Source organism: Giraffa tippelskirchi, chromosome 10 (genome assembly GCF_054371585.1).
Source record: "Giraffa tippelskirchi isolate mGirTip1 chromosome 10, T2T-mGirTip1v1.2.pri, whole genome shotgun sequence".
Lineage (NCBI taxonomy): Eukaryota > Metazoa > Chordata > Mammalia > Artiodactyla > Giraffidae > Giraffa > Giraffa tippelskirchi.
This window is the reverse complement of record NC_137284.1, coordinates 117319978-117345633: the sequence shown is the minus strand read 5'-3', so window position 1 is coordinate 117345633 and position 25656 is coordinate 117319978. Positions and strand designations below refer to the sequence as shown.

The 25656-nt window shown below is 37.4% G+C and overlaps 1 protein-coding gene across 24 annotated transcripts in view; it reads right to left on the bottom strand.

The window, feature by feature from the left end:
- ADAM22 (ADAM metallopeptidase domain 22) overlaps positions 1-25656 on the bottom strand; it is a 266992-nt gene that overhangs the window by 107788 nt on the left and 133548 nt on the right. For all 24 annotated transcript variants that reach the window (XR_014066643.1, XR_014066641.1, XR_014066644.1 and 21 more), the window contains one exon: positions 18301-18367. Coding sequence is in view for 1 of the 24 variants with exons in the window: in XM_081533901.1 (XP_081390027.1) it covers positions 18301-18367 (67 nt within the window). In the remaining 23 variants the exon portion in view is untranslated. The remainder of the gene's footprint in view (positions 1-18300; positions 18368-25656) is intronic.

The window sequence follows — 25656 nt, the reverse complement described above, 5'->3', positions numbered from 1 at the left end:
GTTTGAGGATGGAACCTGTTTCACCAGGTAATTGTTTGCAATAGCCTCTTCTCAGTTTCCTCCTGATCAGCACTGACATGATGGATCTGCCCTCCCCTAAACCTTGCCTCTCCCTCTCCATAGTGAGAAATGAAAGTTTAAAGTCAGGAAAACTCCAAGTCTCCCTAGGGTCATTAGGATCAAGGAAATTCCTAGAAAAGCTAAATTTTACTTTGGAGAGGATCCAGCAACTTATCCTGATTAAAATGTATAGCCTGGGATTATATAGACTCAGATTGGATTCATAAAAGGGACATAGGTTAAACATCTGTTCAGTTACAAAGTGTAAGGGTATCTGATTCCACAGGCTCCCTAAGGGAAACAGAGAAAAACAATCTCATCTCAGTTTACAGTAAATTAAAATTAAATAACGCTAACACATGGTTGATAATCCATGGATCTATACTACTGCATGCCAAACTCTTTACCAGTTCATGCCAAAACAAGAAAAAAAGGGCAATTCAGTCAATTTTTCATAAAGTTAAAAGTAATTTTCATATGACTGTCCTTTGTTCTGAGATTTGTTCTTGTCTTCTCTTTGATTATAAAGATTATCCATTTTTATTTTAATAGCCTTTTTATTTTGAAATAATTTTAGATTCACAGAAAAGTTCCAAAGATGGTACAGAAAGTTCTTGCATATCTATCACTTGATTTCTCCTATCGTTATCACCTTACATCACCTGAGAACACTTGTCAAAAACTAAAAGACTGACATGGTATGTTACTGATTATGAGGTTCTGAACATTTATTATTTCACTAGTATTTCCATTAATTTCCTCTTTCTGTTTCAGGATCCAGTCCAGGTTACCATATTGCATTAGTTGTTATATACATTCTTTTTGAACTGGTAGCAATGGTAAATATTATTTAGGTATTCTGAAGGCACTGTTTCCATATATGGCAAAATAAAAAGATTGGCAACCCTATACTGATCTAAAATTTGTTTTATTAGTATGTATGTGTGTACTCAGTCATGTCTGACTCTTTTCAACCCTATGGACTGTAGCTCACCAGGCTCCTCTGTCCATGGAGTTTTCCAAGCAAGAATACTGGAGTGGGTTGCCATTTCCTGCTCCAGGGGATGTTCCCAAATCAGGGATTGAATGTGCATCTCTTGCATCTTCTGCTTTCACAGGTGGGGTGGAATCTTTACCACTGAGCCACCTGGGAAATAGAAGTCCAAGATCAAGAGTATGAATGAATACTTCCTAGACTCTACTCTACTCTCACTGTAGATTTCAAAATACTTTTTTTTAAACTACCCTTGTATGTTCTGTGCTGGGCTTAGTCGCTCAGTCATGTCCAACTCTTGGCAATCCCATGGACTGTAGCCCACCAGGCTCCTCTGTCCGTGGGGATTCTCCAGGCAAGAATAAAGGAGTGGGTTGCCATGCCCTCCTCCAAGGGATCTTCCCAAACCAGGGATCAAACCCATGTCTCCTACTTTGCAGGCAGATTGTTTACTGTCTGAGCCACCAGGAAAGCCCAAGAATACCTGAGTGGGTAGCCTATCCCTTGTCCAGGGAAACACTCTTATACAAACAGGGTTAATTTAAATGACTAAAACACAATTTTTAATATAACTCATGGAAATAATTTTTGAAAGGTTATTCAATAACACTTTGCTATAATATTAATAATAATATAGAACTCCTCATTGCCTGAGATTGTCCTGGACAATCCTTTCAAGGATGTTTGCATAGTGGAAAGCCTTTGAAGATAGAGAGATGTCTCCCTCTAGAGCAAAGAGCAAGCATGTTTACTTCCTATGATAAAAGATTCAAGTTTTTTAAATTCAGAATTTCTCTAGTAACACAACACACTGTGTCTGCAGGTGTCACCTGGCCCTTTTCCTCTGTCACCCTCTAGGGATCGAGGCTCAAGTTACAAGTATAAGAAAATGTTGATGTTCTGGCTACTTCTATTGCCATGAGTAACAAAGTTCTTTGTCTCTGACCCAGGATCTCTTGTCTTCTGCCAGCATAGATGAAACTGCAACAGCCTAACTTGTTGATTTGTAAGTAGGATAAAATCTCAGACCCTCACAGTTGTTGAAACTTGGATTTCCATTTTCCCCTGAAAATTAGGAAGTTTGTTAACAAGGAGCCTCCACTGCCACATTCCCGTTTTCCCGTAGGATACAAATTAGCTGCAAAAGGATAAGACACACATTGTTCATCTTATTATAGCTAGCCTGTCTCTCATTTATGCCACTGGTTGGTATCTTTGGACATTTGTGTTTGCCATTCCATTCCAGGGTACAAGTGTTTGAGCTGTATGCAAATTATCAGCTCATTCCAACATCTAAAGCTAAGTAATCCTTAAAAAAATCTCTGCACTGCTTTAATACTCATTGATAAGCACTAGGATCTTGCAGATTAAGCATCACCCAAAAAATATTTTAAAAACTAAAAGGAGACAAATCTAGCTGACAGAAAAGAGAATAATTTTATTTAAAAGATGCATGCACCTATGGCTGATTCATGTTGATGTATGGCAGAAATCAACACAATATTGTAAAGCAATTATCCTTCAGTTAAAAATAAAATGTTTAAAAAAGCTGCATGGTTCCTGCTGAAGAGGAAAGATACATAAGAATATTGTTGCAGCAAACATTCTTAAATATTGTAGCAAAAGTTTCCACAAGAAAGGAGAAAAGAAAGAACTAGAAAGCCACTGGATATTTTAATAAATAAAAGTGATACAGAAAAGAGCTTCTTATTGGAAAATGATGAACACCACATAAAATAGGGACCATAGAGTTCTCGAGTTAAAAAAAAATTACAGACCCAGTGAACTTAAAGTCTATTTTTATTGTTGTGCAGGAATCTTTCCTTATCCTGTTTTCCCTTGGGTAATGTTAGCTGTTGAAAACAAAACATGAAAACAGGGACAGGTTCCCAGGAGTTAAAGCTCCCAAGTATCCTAACTAAACAATTGTTAAAGTCTTTTGAGATGCACTCTATTTTTCAAAGTTAAAGACATACTCCCTCTCCTCTCATATGTAGGCTCAGGCACTTACAGCACATACTCCAATTGTTTTTACATTAAGACCTCCATAACAAATTAGCAAAACCTGGATGGCTTAAAACAAAAACACTTTATTCTCTCACAGAACTGCAGATGAGAATCTGAAATCAAGGTATTGGCAGAGCCATACTCTCTAGAGAAAAATCTTTCCTTACTTCTTCCTAAATTCCAATGGTTGCCAACAAGTTCCTAGTGTTCCTTGACTTGGAGCTGCATCCTCTAATCTCTGCCACCATCTTCACATGGCATTCTTCCTGTGTCTCTATGTCTAAACTTCCCTCTCATACAGATACGAGTCATGGATTAGAGTCCTCCTCTTAACTTGATCATATCTGAAAAGACCCTGTTTGCAAAAAAGATTACATTCACAGGTACCAGGGGATATGACTTTTGTGGGGACATTTTTCAACACAGTACAAATTCTCATCTCTTTTCAAGTAACCATGTGAATTTTTTTATTCATAATCCAGAGATTTTGCTTCTAAGAAGCCTGGCTCAGTGAAATAAAATGCAAGTGTCTACAGCAGCCCTCATCTAAAAAGATTAACCCATATCTTAATTACCTCTAACCAGACATTCTACTTTCCCATAAGTTCACTGAACAATACTCATCACTTTTTTACACAGATATGCAGTAAACCTGGTAATTCAGCTAGTAAAGAATCCACCTATGATTCAGGAGACCCTGGTTTGATTCCTGGATCAGGAAGATCCCTGGAGAAGAGATGGGGTACCCACTCCTGTATTCTTGGGCTTCCCTGATGGCTCAGACAGTAAAGAATCTGCCCACAATGGGGGAGACTCGAGTTTGATCCCTGGGTTGGGAAGATCCCCTGGAGGATGACATGGCAAACCCACTCCAGTATTCTTGCCTGGAGAAACCCCATGGACAAAGGACCCTGGTGGCTATAGTCCATGGGGTCACAAAGAGTCAGACACGACTGAGTGACTAAGCACAGCACAGTAAACCTGACCTTCAGTTCTTTTATTAAGTCAAACAGAGCTTCCAAATTGCTTATTTTTAACCAGAGAATAGGCAAGAGAAATTACTTTTCAGCTGTCAGGTAATTGTTTACAGACACAATGATATAACAATGTCTGAGCAGACTATGAAAACACTTTAGGTTCCCACAAAATGCTCCTCAGCAGCAAATTACAGTAAAACAGAGAGGGTACTTGGCAGGTTCTCTGGGATGCAGTTCTAAATTGAGAGAATGGAAAATCAATGCAAAGCACATACAGTGACTAAATAATTACAAACTCATGAAATTAAACTCTTTCCAGGAAACTACTGCATTATTGTATTTTAACAAATAATAGATGCTTAAATATATTGCTCTATATGAATTCTTTAGCATAAGACATGCGTATTACATAAAACCTTATTCTATAGCTGATGTTTGAATATCATTGGAGAAAAAATATAATTGTCTAGAAGATAGGTCTAAAAAATGACAGCATATCCCTAAAATGAAGGAAGAAAACTATTTTTGTTCCATCTGAAAAGAATAACATTTTTGTTTCTTTCTTCTCTTCCTTTCTTTTATTTAATAAAATGTAACTATATGAAGGTTTGAGGTAAAGAAAAAAGACATTGTTTTTCCACTATCTCCTTTAATTTCACTTCCATTTTGTCACCCACCCATTTGCTCTTTAAAAAAAAAAAAAAGGAAGGATAAACAGAGAAAACGTCTAGCTGCCAAAGGAAGGCTGCATCGCAGCATCTCTTTCTCCTCTTATGCCTTGAACCTTAAAAACTGTGGGGAGGGAGGTGGGAGGGGGGTTCAGGATGGGGAACCCATGTAAACCCATGGCTGATTCATGTCAATGTATGGCAAAAACCACTACAATATTGTAAAGTAATTAGCCCTCAACTAAAATAAATAAATTTATTAAAAAAAAAAAAAGAAAACAAACCAAGAGATGGTAGGCTAAAACCCAACCATATTAATAATTAGATTAAATGTTATTTTTTTTCTTGTTTTAAATTAAAAAAAAAACAAACAAACTGTGTTCAAGAACTCAACATTAGCATTCAATGGTCGCTTCTATTCCTCCACGGATGATTTTGAATTAGCCCAAGATTAATTTAAAGGTACAAACAAGGGTTGGCTTACTAGCGACAAACTTCTCAAAGTCCTTTGGGGAGGCAGACTAATATTTAAGGATTGTATCTGTCAAAAAGTGACACTAAATCTGAAAAAAAAATTTTTTTCCAGCAATATTTCTATTAGTAACTGATTGTCATTTGCCATTTTGGGGTGTTTTCCTATAAAATGAAGGACGGAGTTGAATTTGGTGGTCTCTAAGGTTTTTCCTGGGTCTATGAATTGTAGCCTATTTTTTTAAATCAAAGATTACCAACTTTCTATTTCTTTTAAATAACCAGGCCAACTTTCAAAGAGTTAGTATATTTTACATTGCATTTACCATTAAAAAATTAAACCAACAGTGAAAGATGTGTTTGGAAAAGTTTTAAATGTTACATGTAAAAATTTTAAACAATTTTAAAATTATTTATAAAATTTCATATAATTTATGAGTCATAGTATAAAAAGATATACATATTTATAGGCAATGAAAAATGTTTGAATCAGAACTTTTAGGAAGCTGCTTTTATCATCCTTAGATGCTTACAGAAAAGAAAGATTGATAATTAGTAAGTTACATTTTGGGTTTCCCTGATGGGCTCAGATGGTAAAGAATCAGCCTGCAATATAGGAGGCCTGCATTCCAACTCTGGGTCAGGAAGATCCCCTGGAGAGGGGAATGGCAACTCACTCCAGTATTCTTGCCTGGAGAATTCCATGGACAGAGAAGACTGGCTGGCCACAGTCCATAGGGTTGCAAAGAGTCTGACACAACTTAGTGACTAACACTTTCACTTTTTTCACTTTTTCAAGTTAAATTTTAGCTCAGTGAGTTATGAAAGAAACAAAGGAGAACTTTTTAAATAAAAGAAAGTAGGCATTGATAACAAAAGTAAAGCTCATTCTTTGAAACAAACATTTTAAAAAACTCAAATAAGATTAACCAAGTAAGAGTAAAGGCACAAATAAAATATACTAGAAACAAAACAGTAGATGCTCTGATACAGAATTATCAGACCTTACCAGACCTTAAAAACCTAAAATGATTTGAAGTAAATTTAGCAAAATACTAACATGTATCTACATATGTATCTGTTACCATATTTTATAGAATTTCTAATATGTTTGAAACATTTCAAAGTTACTGAAATTTTTATCATAGGTCAATTGCTGGGATTTCATGACTTGAAATTTAAAAGTAATTTAGAAGTGACTCTAAAATACCTTCCAAAGACAGCACATGAATATGAGCCTCAGTACACAGGATGACCTTAGCATCAGGTGAGCAGATGGAAGCCTTTCATTTTTCCTGTTTATATTCACTGCATCTTTTCACAGCAGGGGGAATAATCTGCTCTCCCAGATCCATCCAAAGTGGACTTCTCCCCACATACTGTTGGGTGAACAGGAGAAATTACCCAATTTCCTAACATGTGACTTACTTCATTCACTTATTTTTTGTTGTTGTTGTTCAACATATATTTATTGTCTTTGAGGTACATACATTATGCCAAGAGCTAGGTATGCAGTCCCAGCTCCCTTCGGAATTTGTTCTTGGAGTAACTTCTTATAGAATTTATAATCTAGGGCATAGAAGATTGCCTTCTTATGGAGCAGGACATAAAGAAGTGCTGTTGGTAATTGTGATATGCTCCCTGCATCATGAGCAGAATCAGAAACCAGCAGTGAAAATAAGTGGAGGGCACCAAAGACCTAGCCAGAAATTCTTTTCAAATTTCCACTTTACCTCAACGATTTCAACATTGAGCACTTCCCATAACCAAAGCTCTGAGCTACATGTCTGTCTTTCTCATTTTACAGATGAGGAAACAATGAACCATGGAAGAAATAAGTAACTTGTCCAAGGCCACACGAAAATTAATTGGCATATCAGGATAAGAATGTAGGTCTACCTATCACTAAATAGAGTGCCTTCCAGGTGGCGTTGGGCTTCCCTGGTAGCTCAGTTGGTAAAGAATCCTCCTGCAATGCAGGAAACCCTGGTTCAATTCCTGGGCCGGGCAGATCTGCTGGAGAAAGGATAGGCTACCCACTCCTGTATTCTTGGGCTTCCCTGGTGGCTCAGATGGTAAAGAATGGACCTGCAATGTGGGAGACCTGGGTTTTACCCCTGGGTTGGGAAGATCCCCTGGAGAAGGAAAACAGCTACCCACTACAGTATTCTGACCTGGAGAATTCCATGAACTGTATAGTCCATGGGGTTGCAGAGAGTTGGTCACAACTGAGGGACTTTCACTTTCCAGGTGGCACTAGTGGTAAAGAACCTGCCTGCTAATGTGGGAGACATAAGAGACTCAACTTCAATCCCTAGGTCGGGAAGATTCCCTGAAGGAGGTCATGGCAACCCATTTCAGTATTTCTTGTCTGGAGAATCCCATGGACAGAGGAGCCTGGCAAGCTACTATCCACAGGGTCAGGTCACACAGAGTCAGACACAACTGAAGCGACTTAGCATGCATGCATCTCTAAATATAGCCACAGTCTCTAAATTTTACTGCCTCCAAACTATAGATCTATCCTATATTTAGAAACAAATGAAGTGACTAGTTTCATTTATTAATACTAGTGGAGAAAAAAATCGTTTTAAAAAAAATCAGAAATGTAACATGATCTCAAGAAGACAGCACTTACTCTGTCTGAAAAGTCAAATTGCTGTGTGGACTACCTATTGACCCCACTCAGAATTATCCAAAAAACCACTCTGCCTTCTAAAGACATTTAGAAGTGTACTTCCAGATTTTGAGAATATGGAGAGAAGAGAAAACAAAGGCATAAAATAATCAATACATGAAGTTCAAAGGCAAACTTGGTCTTGTTTCCACTAGGTCATACTTGATTGTTTGGATTGAGGCTCTGCTCAAATATTATACTCCTACCTTCTCTCTATTTTTTTTAAAAAATTAATTTTATTGAAGCAAAGTTGATTTACAATGTTGTGTTAATTTCTCTTGTACAGAAAAGTGATTCAATTATATATATATATAATTGAATAATTAAGAATTTCTCATATTCTTTTCCATTAAGGGTTATTATAGAATATTGAATATAGTTCTATATATAGTTTTATATTCACTACGTGAATATAGTGCTATATATCCTGTTGTTTATATATCCTACATGCAGTAGTTTGCATCTGCTAATCCCCAAATGTCAATCCTTCCCTCTCCTAACCATCCCCCTCCCTGGCAACCACAAATCTCTTCTCTGTCTATCTGTTTCTGTTTCGTAGACAAGTTCTTTTGTGTCATATTTTAGATTCCACATATAAGTGATATTATAGAATATTTGTCTTTGTCTGGCTTACTTCACTTAGTATGATAATCTCTAGGTCAATCCATGCTGCTGCAAATGGCATTATTTCAATCTTTTTTATGGTTATGTAATATTCCTTTACACACACACACACACACACACACACACACACACACACACACACACACACACACACACACACACACACACACACACACACACACACTTCCCTGGTGGCTCAGACTGCAATACAGAGGGCCCAGGTTTGATACTTCAGTCAGGAAGATCCCCTGGAGAAGGGAATAGTAACCCACTCCAGTAATCTTGCCTGGAGAATTCCATGGACAGAGGAGCCTGGTGGGCTACCTTCCATGGGATCTCAAAGAGCAATTAACAATCATATATATATGCCACATCTTCTTCATTCATTCATCGGTCAATGGACATTTAGGTTGTTTCCATGTCTTGGCTATTGTGAATAGTGCTGCTACGAACATACGGATGCATGTTATCTTTTCAAATTATAGCTTAATCAGAAAATATACCTACAAGTGGGATTGTTGCATTATTAGGTAGCTCTATTTTTAGTTATTTGAGAAACCTCAATAGTGGCTGCACCAATTAACATTCTCACCAACAGTGTAGGTTCTCTCTCTTGTACAACTGTCTCCATCTCTTCTTCTGCCCCCACCCTCTGGTTTCTTCCTCTTCCTCCCATGCACCAAGGTCCTGCACATCAAGGCCTCCGGGCCTTTGTACATACTAATTTCACTGCCTTGAAAAGCTGTTCCCTTCCCATTTCACCTCCTGTTACTACTTATCATTTAAACTTCAAAGTTAATCTCATTTCCTCAAGGAAGTCTTCTCTAACCAACCAGACTAGATCAGGTCTCCTATCAAATGCTCTCAGAATAGAAACTTCTCTTTATGGCACTCTCATAACTGCCATTGTAAAAGACCTACTGGCAGTTATTTTCATTATGCCTATCACCTCTACCAAACTACCTGCTTTACAAGGGTAAGAATTACATCATATGTTGTTCACAGCTATCTCCCTGACCCAACGGCAAGCTCTCAGCACATATCTATTGAATGAAAGAGGGCTGAGAACACAAGTGGGGTGTCTGACCATTGGAGCTTTTGTCTATTCTGCCAGAAATCTCTAATGTCAACTTGTCTGTCTAAATGTCTAATCTCACTTAATTTCCACATTGCCTAAATTTTTAGGAGCCTCCTATGGGGAGAATCAAATGCACCGGCGCCCCCTCCTGTTCTGTCTCACAGTGTGCTAGTCACTCAGTCGTGTCTGACTCTTTGCAACCCCGTGGACTGCAGCCCACCAGGCTCCTCTGTTTATGGGATTTCCCAGGCAAGTATACTGGAGTGGGTTACCATTTCCTTCTCCAGGGGATCTTCCCAACTCAGGGATCAAATCTGGGTCTCCTGTATTGGCAGGCGGATTCTTTACCACTGAGTCACTAGGGAAGCTCAAATGCCAAGGTGCCAATTTTCTAGTTATTATTACCTGTTCTTATTTTTATAGTAGCCACTTATTCACCAGAAAATAAGAATTTTTTATAAATGAAAAGGAAAATAATACCAGTATGGGACACCACCAAGGAAATAACTTGTGATTTCTTTTTTTTTGGCTTCCAACCAGTTTCAAACTGATCAAAACATTTCCACAAATTACTGCTTAATTACAGTTCACTCTGATTTCAAAAATTTTTCTGAAAGTAGATCTGTATAAGACATTATGTAATACAAAGATTAGTTCTGCAATTAGAATTAAAACAGGGAAAATATTCTATTATAGAATAGTTACTTGGTTTCATATATAGAAACACTATTAGTGCTACTTTGATTTTTTTAATTTATGACTGAACATGGCTTTTTAAGTTTATAGATAACATCTTGAATATTAACAGATTAAATAATCATTTAGATACTTATTTGAAAAATTTTTTACACAGAAAGAAAATAAAGAGGACTTTCTACTCAAACAGGTTACAAACGGAGCTTAGAAACAGAACTCATGCTGACACCAGCTGTCACAGTCCATTTCTCCTTATTCCCAGCACTGAGATACCTGACCTGTATAAACTGGTAATGGGCCAATATATTTTCTTCACACTACAGAGTTAAGACAACTTGCAGTATTAACAATGCCATTAAGGCAGCTGATGCATTATACATGATGACTGACCTAGAGCAACCTTGCTTTGGTTCCAAGAGAAAGCAAAATTTACTTAATCCCCAAAGAATTTTTTTTCCAGTAATACACAGAGAATTAAATCATGAAACCTGAGACCTCCCTGAAACCACACTGATTACAAGATGGCAGAGGAACATATGTCTGCATAAACCTGCCAGGGGGAAAATGCACAGTGTCCAGCTCATCAAAAAGATGCTAAATAGATGACTAACAGTGGATAAAAAGTAAAGTTAGGAGACAAACCTGGAATAATTGTTACATATGATCAAGAAACAAATATTTTATCAGTTTAAGAGATTTGTATAGCTCTTTCACTCTCTTCGGTGTGTGTGTGTGTTGGGGAATGGGCATTTTGAAGCACCTTGGCAGGGATACAACAAAATATTGTCTAGTTTTTTTGCAGAATGATGACACGTTTCAGCTTCCTTGCTCTTGTCCATAAAACTTTACATTTCCTCCACAGCAGACAAATGTACAGGTAAGAATAAGGGCATAAGAACAGAGCCATGTGTTTGCCATATGCAAGATGGCAACATATTTCATATGGTTACAGTTTAAAAGCCACAGCATTCCCTCTACTGAACAATACTCAGTCTAACTTCTAAGGAGTACAAAGAAGGACTAAAAATAAACCCCAAGAGAAAATGATTGAAAAAACAGGGCATTCTTAGAGGGCATTTACTTTTCTTTAGGATAATGGAAATTTTATATTTAAAAGAAAAGAGACTCACCCAAACCAAACGATTACATCTCCAATTCATGGCTTACTAAAACATCTGCTAAAGAAGATGTATTGATAATTATAAATGGTAAAATGAAATGCTGTAATTTAAATATCTGTATTTTGATTCCTCTGCTACTTTAATTATTGGTTTCCATAAAGAGCATAAATTATAGTGAATAATAGCATGAATTCCAGCATCAGACTGCTTGGCTCCACATTCCAGGGAAACTTAGTTAAATTTTATATGCTCAGTTTCTTCATCTGCAAAATGAGGATACCAGTGGTACTACTGAGGGAGTAAATGACTTAAAATACGTAAAATACTTACTAGACTAGTGCCTGGTGCATAGTAAGTACCATACAAATGTTTGCTATTTCTCCAACTGCAACTACTAATTCTACTTTTATTATTCTTCAGTGCAGTATTGATCTCACTGAGAATATCAACATAATTCAAAGAGGTAGAGATTGTACAAAATGGGAAATTCAGAATGGTAAAATTTAGAGCACTTATGGGTATAATAATTATTTATTTGCAAAAATACAAAATTTTTAGAATGATATAAAGTCATTATAACAAATCATAATATTTTTAAATTCTGGTAAAGTGAGTGTTTCTTTAGCCAGAGAGAATATGCCACCGACAGCCTTAAGGAAGCAAAATGAGTTTGGCTTTGTGAGACGTGGTTAACTCTTCTAAGTGACTAGCATTAAACTGCTGGCAGCATCACCTCTAAGATGAGACTAGTCTTGGAGTTAATAGATAGCAAACAAAAGCATAGTCTTTCCACAGGACAGTAAGACAGTAACATATGGTGATTATCAATCAATGAAAGTAGCTCACTAGAACTCCCTATGTGTATGTTTAGTCATTAAGTCATGTTCAACTCTTTTGCAAGCCCATGAACTGTAGCCCTCCAGGCTCCTCTGTCCATGGGATTTTCCAGGCAAGAATACTGGAGCGGGTTGTCATCTTCTTCTCCAGGGGATCTTCCTGACCCAGGGATCGAATGCAGGAGGATTCTTTACCACTGAACTACCATGGAAGCCCAGAACTTGCTTTACCAACCATCAAATAAATAGTTTTTCCAGTTACACTTTTGCTCAGCATTTAAAATACTTCATAAAACTTCTATGAGAATATCATGGCTCTTTCAACAGTAACAAGAAAATTGAATCGTTCTTCTGATATAATTCACCATTTAAAATGAAAGCATTTAAAAATGGGAAGCCACTCAAACCCACAGGACCCAAAGGCGGAGGTTTCCTGTGCTGGTCCTATTTGCAATTACAGAATCATCTCTGAATTAGAAGATCCTGGAATTAAATCACACCATCCCTGAAATTCAATTCAATAATTTCTTAATTAAATCATTAGAAGATTAACCCTGTTTGTATATTTATTTTTTAGAAAGTTTAGATCTCATTCTTGCAGGCTTCTTATATCCTGAGGTTAAGAAAAATCTTTTACGTCAGCTGTTAGAAGCTAATGAAGTCATTAAATATAATAAAGTTTAAAACTAGTTTAGCTATAGCTAATAACTAATTATTATGTATAAGGAAAATATATTGATCAATATTTCTTTGATCATTCTAATTTAATCACAAGTCATATTGATGTTAAGTCATGGCTAAACTCTTTCAGAGAATGCACTTGAGAAAAAATGCTTCCAAGTCATCTAATTTTAAAATATGTATACTTGTGGTTAAATTATTTTGGGGTAGTATAAAAAAATATCACGTCCATAGCTATGACATCTGAAATTTTCTCTCTGGCCAAAATAACTTGTGTGAGGTCCCTGCATGCCCATCTCACCTACAACACCTGCATCTTTAGTTTTCCTTCATCCTGCACCAGAGGTTCTGCTCTCAGAGTTTAAGCTCAGTGCTGAGAGCCCTTAACCTAAATCTCCCAGAAAGTGCAGCAGAAGAACATAAATACAGATTCTAACATATGGGTAGTCACATCTGCCAAACATTCCTATCATTGTAGCAGGAGTCCCTCAAGGACCAACTAAAGGTCTTTAATTGATAGTCGGCCCCTCAGCTGGCCTTAAAATGATCACTGGGTTTCTTTACTGGATAAACGCCTCCCCGTCACCACAGAGTCAGGGAAAATGCCTGAAACTTCAATTTGAAATTAAGGGTGATAAAACTAAGAGCTTAGGTGATAACTGTAAATAGATTCATTTAAAAAATTCCTTTATAAAAGCATCTTCATAGGCCATATGACTTCATTATTATCTAGGTGACTAAGTATTCTTCCCATATCCAAGAAGTTCTAGAAAAGCTACTGTAGTGAGAATTCAAGATAGAAAGCCCGTTTCTGTAACATAAGGAAAAGATGTAAATAAGAAAGACATTTTGGAAAAGAAGTACTGCTGCTGAGTTGTTCTCCTTAAAAAAAAAAGAGAAAGAGATTTTAAATAGACTTTGTATAGATTACTTGGCTACTTTGTATAGATTCCATGGCTATCGCTTGCATTTCATCTCAAAGACAGCCTCAAAAACAAAGATATTCTAAAAGCTATTTGAAAAAAAGATTCATCACTGATTCAGCAGTATGGGAGGCTCTGTACTAATGCATGCAGCAAAATTTACTGCACACCAAGGTCTGGTTTTTCTTTTCTATTTAATCGTTTACTCTTCTTGCTTCTATAGAAAGAACCAAGAATCTGGATGGTAATGCAGTTCTGAGAATCAATAAGGAAACTGGATATGCAGGATAAGTAAAAACAGATTAACCCCTTTGTTCATCTTTTCTGCTGCAATAAATATATGTAATGACACTTTGGCAGTTGACTAGCTATTTTTGTGCTCCCCATGACTAAAAAAAGAAACAGTTTAAGCATTTATGTACTATTCAATTATATGCTACAAGTTTGGGGAAAATCTACATCTCACAAAAGGATATGTTAAGTAAAGGTGTCATTTAAAAAAAAAAAGTAGAAGCAGAATGAAGTCACTAAACTATAATGTACATTTTAAATAAATTCTGTCACTAATAATTGAGAAGATTTTTTCCTAATAAAGGAGTCTACAATATTTTATAGCACAATATAATCACTTGTGGGGTTTTTTTGGCAAAAAAAAAATTCTTAAAAGATACTTTAAGAAACATTATTTCTTTAACACATTGTGCACATTTTAAGTACTCAAGTATTGAGAATTATGTTCCTCATAGAGAAATCTAGAAAACAACATGATAAAACTTGAATACAATTCAAGATCACAAGGAATTTTATATGGATGATTTTCAGGTTTATAGACACTAGAAAGTTAGCATAAGCCAGGAAGGTACCCATTGTCCTGACAGTTATCACATGTAAATTTTTCTAAGTGATTTCTTATAGCTGTCCTCCACTAGTATTTTTTTGCCTATCATTGACACATTCATTTTGGAAGACAAAACGATTAAGACAGGATTTTTAAGGTATATCTCTCTTTTTTTTTTAAAGAAAATAGAATTGGGCTATAAATCTGACTTTAAAAATTGAATGCAAAAGGAGTCTCCTTGTAGCACAGCCTCCTGCAGGGGGACCATACTGTGCTGAGCTAGAAATCTTGCATGAACCGCCAAATCTCGGGGAGGGAAGATGGATGTGACCAGTAGGAGAAAAGCTATCTTGTAAGAAAACACTCAGGCTTTCTCCTTGCTTCTATATTAACTTCCGTGATACTCAGTTCCCAGAAATGACCATGGCCATTTCAGTTTGCCTAAACAATATTTTTTAAGGAAAATTCCACCACCATTCCCTCAAAGTAAAAGGTTCCCTTTCTCTGCTCAGTCACTCAGTCATGTCTGACTTTGCAACCTCAACGACTATCACCTGCCAGGCTCCTCTGTCCACGGGCTTTTTCCAGGCAAGCATACTGGAGCAGGTTAGTCACAATAACCTCTCCCACCCCTTAAGCGAACACATTCTCCTCTGACACCTGCTCTTCAACACACAGCACTCTCCAATCTCCAGACTTCAACCTTGACCCACTCTCCAATGCCTTCTTATCCATCTTCTTACTGCCACTATGGAACCAATTAGGACTTTGAGACAAGGATCCCTGAGTGCACTCAATTCAATTAAGTGATGGGCAGTAACCAGTTAAGTGACAGTCAAAAGTCAATACTGGAAAATGGGTGTCTCTACATATCCATCCTTAACGATTAGGATTCTGATTCAAGGACAGGTTAGGAGTGGCCACATTCAGTCTAGAAATAATTTGAACTAATAAAAAAGACACAAATCAGTTATTACTTTGTGATCATTATCATCAGAGATCAAATAATTTAACCAAATACTATCAGAACTAATAACATTGGTGACTGGTCATGATCATTCATTGGTAATGATACAATAATAATCATATCTCTTCCAAGATGTCTATTTTTACTTTTTGACTCCAAGGAAATCTACTTCCTTCCCCATCCATAAATACAGAAGATTTACCATTCCTTTCCTAGTGTTCTAAAACTCCTACTATGGCAATTTTCCTGAGATATGAAAAATAAAACAGGCTTTGTACTAGAGTATGTCTTTACCATTTTTGCCCAAGGCAATTGATGCTACTGAAAAGCTACCCAAATGCATAACCAAATTTGAGAGGGATACCTAAAGGCCCATTACACAGACCACCATTTCAGTTTAAAGATAAGATTATAAAGGGTGCAATTGTTAAGAACCTCCAGAAAATGAGATATGTATATAATAAGTCTAAATAAGATACATTTCACTTTGTACGGCTATCCTATTTGACATTTGCTGTGTCAGTCACTAAGTTGGGTCCATCTTTTCACGACCCCATGGATTGCAGCACGCCAGCCTCCGTTATCCTTCACTGTCTCCTGGAGTTCACTCAAATTCATGCCCATTGAATCAGTGATGCTACCTAACCATCTTGTCCTCTGCCACTTCCTTCTCCTTTCGCCTTCAATCTCTTACATAAATGTAGACTACACGGTAGACAGCATACTGTAAGAGTCAGCTCCAGAGATAGATAGCCTAGATTCAAACTGCAGCTCTACCCCTCCTGCCTGTGTTACTTTCAGCCAGTTATGTAACCTCTCTGTACCTCAGTTCCCTGTCAAGTGGCATAATATTTTATAATCACAGGTTGTTTGGAGAATTGAATATATATAAATTCATATGGCTGTCACATTATGAGCAATAAATGTTAGTGATTACTATTATTAGGATTATAATACTGATGAACCAGAGCCTATGTAATGGGACATGTTGACTAACCAAAATCCTGGCACCTGTCAGCTTCAAGACAGAAAAAGCTAGCTAGTAATAAAACAGCAAACTGCATGGTTTAAACTTATTCACTGCTCATCAACTCCAGTTTCTTTTGTCTTAAAAATCCAGAGTCATTGCTCAACACAATCAAAACAAAAAGATTTTGTTCCCAGGGTATTCTGATTAATTGAGGTTTTGCACTTACATTCTTAAAGTTTATATCAAACACACAGAAGTTCTCTCTAAACTAAGGGACAAACTTCAAATTTAATTTTTAAATGAATTGGAAATAAATGTAAGTGAAAGATGATATTCATATATTTTATTTAAAAAAAACACATAAAAGGTATTTATCATGTTTTTCAGCCTAAAACCTTTCTTGTAAACTTTGATGGGAAAAAAGGTTTAATAGAACTTAAAGATCAGGATTATGCACCTCTCTGATCAGAATAAAACTTCCTTCAATGAGACATAGAATGCCTTGCAGATAATACAAATCATTATCTTGAGGAAAGGTCACTAAAATGTATTTCATTTTACTGTAAATATAAAATTACAATCAAGAGCAAAACCCAGACGGTGAGAGACTGTATAGGATAAATAACCTGGCTTCTTCAACAAATAAACTGCAAGGAAGAATAAAAAGAAAGAGGAGGGGAAAACCAATGGAATAAAAGAGTTTTTAAAAACTTATTTTTAAAAAAATTAAGCAAAACTAAACTCTAAGACACACTTGGGTAATAAAACTATAAGCAAAAGTAAGGAAAGAATAACCACAAAAGTCAGGATAGTGTTTACATGTTTTATAACAGGAGGGAAGGCCCTGGGTTTGGAAAGCAGCACATGGAAGAACAGGACAAGCTCTATTTCTTAAACTCCTGTTCAGAAGAAAATAAACACTTAGCTAAAACTCTTTATATTAAACATTGGTCCTAAAGAAACTCTTGGGTGATGTTTGGTCTCATATACCTCAGACATCATCGATAGACATGAAAAACACATTCTTACGCCTATGAAAGTGAAAGTGCTAGTTGTTCAGTTGTGTCTGACTCTTTGCAACCCCTTGGACATGTAGTCCATCAGGCTCTTTTGTCCATGGAATTCTCCAGGCAAGAATACTGGAATTGGTAGCCATTGCTTATCCAGGGGATCTTCCTGACCCAAGGATCAAACTTGGGTCTACTGCTTATAAATCAGAAAAAAAAGTTTGTATGAATTATTTTTCAGAGTTTACCCAACAAGAACCAGTATCCTGAGATTTCTGTTTCCAGGGATTTAAAACTCTCTGGGACATCCCTGTTGACATAATAAGTTCATAATTTTTCCAGATAAATTTTTCCAAATGAATACAAAGCCAGGCTACCTACCCTAGACTCAAGGTTTCACCTCTTCATTCTCAGTGCTAACCTTATAAGCCAGTTTCAGAAATTATTTTCTGTGATATAATCTAAAAGAGAACTACTTGCAGTAATATTAATCCCACAAAGCATAACTCCAACAATTCCTGTAGTGTACTAAGACTTCTTTTACTGATAACTAAGTTTTCCCCTAAGCTAGTGACACATTTTAATGATGAATTCTGAAATATAAAACCCCCCAAACTGTATATTGGAAGCATCATGGAAAATTAAAATCATCATCAGCACTTAAAAGATTCTCAGAGTTTTCCCCAAGAGAAAAATTTTACTTACTTTCACTTCTACAGTCTTCCCTCCATGTTCAATGTGTCTCTCCACATATTCAGAGGACAGTAAATCACTGCAAAAAAAAAAAAGAAATGATGATGAAAGAGGATCTTGAATATGTAAATCATTTGAAAATTACCATTGTTGGCAATATTCCAGCATGAATGATTTATTTAATATAGATTTTAAAGCAAAAATAAAACTTCATAGGCCTCTCTCTTTCGTACACACACACACACACACACACACACACACACACACACACACACACACACACACACAGCCTGCTGCTGCTGCTGCTGCTAAGTCGCTTCAGTCGTGTCCGACTCTGTGTGACCCCATAGACGGCAGCCAACCAGGCTCCACCGTCCCTGGGATTCTCCCGGCAAGAACGCTGGAGTGGGTTGCCATTTCCTTCTCCAGTGCATGAAAGTGAAAAGAGAAAGTGAAGTCGCTCAGTCCTGTCCAACTCTTCGCGACCCCATGGACTGCAGCCTACCAGGCTGCTCCGTCCATGGGATTTTCCAGGCAAGAGTACTGGAGTGGGTTGCCATTGCCTTCTCCACACACACAGCCTAGTACTTGTAAAAAGATATGAAGCTGAACTGACTAACCCACCTGTCACCCCCTTGCTTAGCAGAGCTAATTCCACCAATATAGTTCAGCAAGTTTAGGAAACTACCATTATTTTTAAGACATCTTATTCTCCTCCTTTTTACTTTAGCTTTTTAGGATACAAAGATTTTAATTTAAATTTTTATTATTCCTTACATCCTTCTTAGCTTCCTTTGCTGTTTCTCTTCTCCAACGTTTGAATAGTGAGGTACTCCCAGGAGACAGTCTCTCCACATTCCTTGGTGCTCTTTTCCTGTCTCATGGCTTTAAGTATTAAGACACTGTCAATATTTAATTTTTTATTTCCAATTCAGACCTTTTTTTCTCAACTGGAGATTTAACTGTTTACTGGACATCTCTGCTTGAATATCTAATAGGCATATCAAGCTTAACACGCTAAGGTGGAATTCTTTCACCCTCACCCACTCCCCACCTCCTGTTCAGCCACCGCCTTCCCCAACAGCTAACTGATTTGCCCCTAACTTTGAAATGATCAACTCTTCTCTTTCTCCACATCTTTGCTCCAGCTTTATTTCAAAGAGTTTTGATTTGCTACTATACCAAAGCTGACCACCGAAGAGTTGATGCTTTTGAACTGTGGTGTTGAAGAAGACTCTTGAGAGTCCCTGGGACTCCAAGGAGATCCAACCAGTCCATCCTAAAGGAGATCAGTCCTGGGTGTTCATTGGAAGGACTGATGTTGAAGCTGAAACTCCAATACTTTGGCCACCTGATGCGAAGAGCTGACTCATTTGAAAAGACCCTGATGCTGGGAAAGATAGAGGGCAGGAGGAGAAGGGGACGACAGAGGATGAGATGGCTGGATGGCATCACCGACTCGATGGACATGGGTTTGGGTGGACTCTGGGAGTTGGTGATGGACAGGGAGGCCTGGCGTGCTGCAGTTCATGGGGTCGCAAAGAGTCGGACATGAACGGAGCGACTGAACTGAACTGATACCATTTCTCGTGTATTATGTGTGATATTTTATCTAACAAAATGTTTTCCCCACAAAAAAAAAATTAAACAGAGGCAAAGAAGTTTAGAAGAAATGAAAAATAATATACTTCAGCTTTTTAAAATAATCTTTTTTGAAATCTCTCCTAAACAACCACCAGTTTCTTGTATATTAATAATTTTTAAATACCTACATCATCTTAAATATATTTCTAATTCTATGTGTGAGAAAAAATGTCCCCTTTAATAAGGTGCCTCTAGACACAACATTCATGAAAAGTTTTAAAGTCTTTAAATTTTTAAAGCACATTCACATCCTAATCTTTATCCAAGACCATACTCGCAACAGGAGAGGTACCAGCCAGATGTTTTCAAAACACTGCCCCCAATCTTACTATCAGTCTCCAACAACTTCTCCATCAGTGAGAGTGGCAGCATTTATTAGCAGAGCCAGCCAGGTTCCCTCTCTTGGGAATATGAACTAGTAAATTCAGAAGAAAAGAAAAATTACCAGATGAAGGAAAGAGAAATAGAAAATCAAAAATAAGCAGTCTCTTGAGAGAAATTGAGCTGTGCCAGCGGGTGAATCCTGTCACCTCAAACCAGGTCTCTCTCTTGGTAGCTCTCAAGCCAAAAGACACAACCAAGCCAAAGAATTGGAGAATAAAGAATTTATTACTTGCAACAAGTAAGGAAAACACCTTGCCCAAAGCACTGTCTTCCCCAAGAGCAAAATTGGGAAGTTTCAAGTTAAGGGTATGTGCATTTTCATGAAAAGACTTGAGAAAATTCAGCAAAGAATTGGGGGAACAGTCAATAGAGTCCACACTTTAGTTGACTGAGGTCATAAGGGTCAGCAAAATATCAACATCATCTTTCCTTAGGTTCCCCTTGATGCAATGATTGAGCACTAGCCCTACGTGAGTTTAAAGTCTGCAAAACAGCTCAAGAAAGTACTTAAGGCCAGTCTTTACCACTGAAACAGAAGCGGGAGTCTTTACAACTGATTTATTATCTTTGCTGTTGTTATTTCTCTTGCCTGAAAACAGTTTATTTTGTTTCCTTAAGATCATTATTACTGAGATCTGCTCAAGGTCAAGCACTTGGCCAGGCTTATATCACAAATGGCTTCTATGTCAAAAAGCTATATCTAGTTCTTTTTTCTCCAGGGACACCTCCCCCTCACCTTATTTGCTTATAAAATCAGAGTAAAAGCCCCAAATCTCCACTGTGTAAGCTACTGAATCCAGAACAGCCCATCCCTAATGTTGGATCCTTTCTCCTTCACTGCCATGTGAGTAAACCCCCATTATTGGAGCCAGCAAGAGTAAGATGAAGAGCAACTATGTAAAATGATACTTAGAGGGGGAGGAACTGTAGTAGTGGTGGGAGTAATAATAATAATAATAAATTTCTAAAAAAAATAGCTTTTGAGTCTTCCAGGTTTTCAAATTTCAAGGGAATATTCTTCTTTGAATTATAAAATCAAGAAATTAAGAGAGTATGAATCACCACAGAAATGTAATTACAGCAAAGAAAAGCCTCTGCTCAGAAATTATGCAGCTATTTCAATCAAGCCTCTATACCTAAAGTTTTGCTGGAAAGGGTGCTATGTAATTTAAACCAAAAACAGCCCACACTATTTGGTTCTGTTTGTTTGCCATATTGTGGAAGTCGGATAAGTACTGTTATTTAATTACTGGGCTGAAAAACCTTCTATTTAAAATATCTTTTTTTTTCCCCCTACTGAAACATAAAAATCCTTACTACCACCAACTTAGAACCTCACTACAAATTTCTGAAGCCTCCTAAAGAAGAGATAATCAAAATTATCTTTTTAAGTTCTATTTTGATTGTAGTCATCATTGTTTATCATTAAGTAGGAATCGACTTAATTTTAAGTACAGGAAAATGAAGACTCTCCTTAACATATGGAAAATTTTATTTCATCTGATTAGGAAGAATTTACTCCATATTAACAGTTTACTCAAAACTGCTGTATGAATGTTTCTTTGTGAATTTTGAAAGACGGAAGTGAAAATCATTTCCAGTCAAATTCTAAACCCACTTCCTTTCTAAAGGAAGTAAAGAATGTTTTAAAAATTCAAAATGTATTCTGGGGTCCTCTTTTTAAAATTTATTTGCATGCCATAATAAGCCTGGAAAAAGCAAAACAAATACAATGTCAACATTCTCAGTCATAATAATGATTATCCTTTGTCTAGCAGGCAACTGTCATGAATCAGAGGCAGCTGGGTTAGTACAAAGCTTTTGGAATTGAAAAACAAAAGCAAATATTTTTATTTCCTACCCAAACTGCCATTGACTAGCTTTGTGACCTTGGCCAAGTTACTTAATCTTTATGAACACAATTTTGTCCATGTCTAAAATGAAGATAATAAAAATTTCCTTATAAAGTTGGTATGGTATTAAACCAGAACATATGTGAAAAGTCTCCCAAATCCTGATTTCAATTATCCCACTCCTTACTCATCATCTCCTACCCATCTTTCTCTTGAACTCTCACTTTAACTGTTTGTGTTACCGAACCCAGGTTTGGCTCAAAAGCCAATACCTGAGAGACAAGTGTTGGTTGGAAATAAAAGGTTGCTTTAATCAAAAGCCCAGCACTCTGGGGAGAAGGCAGATTTGTGTCCAAAAACCTATTCCAAACATTCTACATGACCAGGAAAGTTTTTAAAGAGAGAATCATTTGGGGAGGAGGTCAGAGTCTTCGTTATCTTCCACTGTGTGCAAACTTTCTTCAGATTGGTTGGTAGCGAGGTAACACAGGGACTTCCCAGGTGGCACTAGTGGTCAAGAACCCTCTTGCCAATGCAGGTAGACATAAGAGATGTGGCTTTGATCCCTGGGTTGGGAAGATCCCCTGGAGGAGGGCACCAGCAACCTACTCCAGTTTCCTTGCCTGGAGAATCCCATGGACATAGACGCCTGGGGGGCTATAGTGCATAGGGTCACAAAGAATCAGACACAACTGAAGTGACTTAGCATGCATGCATACATGAGGTAACACGGTGGTGTTCCAGTATTCTAGGAATCTTGCCCTCAGTCTGAAGTTACCATCCTCCACCTGGGTGAGGCCTTAGTTTCTACAGAAGAATCCAAAGGTATCAGGAACCAGGACCATGCCAGGCTGATTGATTCAGCCATTTGGAACACAGGGAAGGTCAAGGAGACTGAATGAAGCCCATTATCCATAAATAAGAAATGGGTAAATGGAATAGCCCTTGGAGGAGCCCTACAGTGTCCAGTTCCACTTCATTTGGAGATTTTAAACCAATGACCCTACCTACTACTTTTTCATTGTCATTCATCTCTCTCTTGTCCACCTAATCTAGTTTACAGTCCATGATTCATCATGAAATCGCTCCCTTGTTCCTCTTCCTCTCTACACTATGCTCACTTGGCCAAACCTCAACCTTGGTAAAACTTAGCTCTTCTACTCATCAAAGTCTGACCCCAAGAACCAGAACATCCTGAATGGTCATACATCTAGCCACATAAATTATGAATACAATGGCGAGTGGTCCCCCTTAGCACAACACTGCCCATAAATCCACTAGTGCATTTTCCTAGTCAATTTACTCTAAGAAGATCCTTCCAAATTTTTCTCTCCTAAAATCCCCAAGGCATTTCTTCATTATAACTCCCTGCCAATGACCTCACTTCTATATTCACTGAGAGAATGGAAACAGAAAAAGGCTGCTTCATCTTTCCAATCTATCAACAACCCTGTTTTCTGAGCCAGTCTCTGAAATGGAATAAGACCCTATGGGGCCTTCCCAGGACAGAACTTCCTCCATGCCCTCTGCCTGACTTGTTTGTAGAAAAACTTCAGCCAAATAATAAATATAATGAGAGAAATGATAAAATGCAGAAGCAAAGGAAAACAGTCAAACAAGACCAAACAGTAGTAGTTTAGTCATTAAGAAAAGTCAAAGACATTTAGTTCCTCCTCAAGGGCTATAGATAATATTCTGAGCCATATCCTGTGAGCTGTTTTGTAGATAATGAAATCCCACTAGGAGGAAGAAGTTAACTACATGATGACCAGACTACAGCCGTGACATAAGTTGCCACAATTCTGAGAACCAGACTCAAGAAAATCAACCCTGGAACTAAAGATCAACTGCACCTAAAATAATCAAAATGATGCTGACCAGGCTACTACATGACTAATTCAAGATGACTGTCAGAGCTAACTGTGCTGTTCTGCATATAGCCCCTTCCCTCTGCCTACACACCTCTGAAACTCCCCCTTAAAAACATGCCCACTGATCAATGGTGGAGAGTTGGGACTTTGGACATGAGTCTGCCTTCTCCCCCAGTTGCCAGCCTGCAGAAAAAAGCAAACTTTCTTTTCTATCAACACACGTCTCTCTGGCATTGGCTGTTGAGCTGCTAGTGAAATAGAAATTGCTAGGCAGTCAGTGTAGGACTCTGAGATCTCTATCTTATTTTCAATAAACGTCTCGCTCCATTAACCTAAAATTATACCCTTTGTCGAGAATTCCTAGAATGTGTCCTTGGTCTGATAAATTATAAGCACTCAGATACAGGGAAGGGCAGTAATTAACTTCTGTTCCATATGCCTGAAGGAAAACAACTGGTGATCATTAATCTTTAGCCCATACTTCTGGTCCATTTTAAAATGGCCAGGGGGCATGAAAAAGGGTGGCGACTTAATCTGAGGATCAAGAGAAGCAATAAAGATGTTAAACATCTTGACCTTTAAACTGACTGGTTAAAAATGACATATTTTAAGGACAGGAGCCAACCAAAACTGTACAGATTAATACTGGTAAGGATATAAACTGCTTCAAGTCCCACCTTGGGGGGACTCTTTACCCCCTCTCAGTGTCTGTGCTGACAGCTTTGTACTTTCGTTCTCTTTAATAAATCCTATTCCCTTGTTTGGGAAGTTCATTCTTTGCCTCCGTGAATAAGAACTCAATATGGTTAATGCATAACTCTCTCAGATAAATCCCAATATTCAAGTTTCCACTCAAAATGTATCCTACTAATAACTTCACAGTGAAGAAAACTGAGGGACATCAACCTTAACTGAGTGATAATAGTTAACACTGTCAATAATAGAAGAAAGCAAAATCATGAGCCCCTGCAGTGATGCACTGAGGATGCCTCATTACAGTATTCCCACTAAATATGCATCAGAAAGAAACAAATGAATAGAGAAATCCAAATTAGCAACAGATTTTCAAGGAAATAGCCTCAGAGAAAAGATCTAATCCAAAGTGCTTCCATAAAAATGTGACCTCAAGGACAAGATCAAATCAAGGGTATGACAGTAAGACCCTCAGAAGATCTTAGAGTTATTTTGCTTAAACTATATCATCTATATTTTTAAAGTTTCTAATATTTTTAAGAGCCTGCCTATTAAGATTCTCAGCTATAGCAAAAAGTTTCTAAGAACCTCAAGGTATGACTCATAGATATTCTCACCTAAACAAAAAGAATTCTCAGAATCTTAAGGGCATTTTAACTCAAAGTTCCAAGTGGAGAAAGCCCTGTCTCAAGAAGACTTGTGGATTTGATTTGTCTTATGGGATAAATACCAAAAAGATTCACATAAAACCCACCAAAAAACCACAGCCAGCATGGATTAAAACACACAAGTTAATTCAAATATTTACAGCCAGAAAGCAGACCTAGAAAGATGCTTAGATTAAGGCATGGGTCATTTCTCATGGAAAGAAAATGGTGACTTACACGGTGGAGCCCAGAACCATAGGCAACCACTACCAGGAA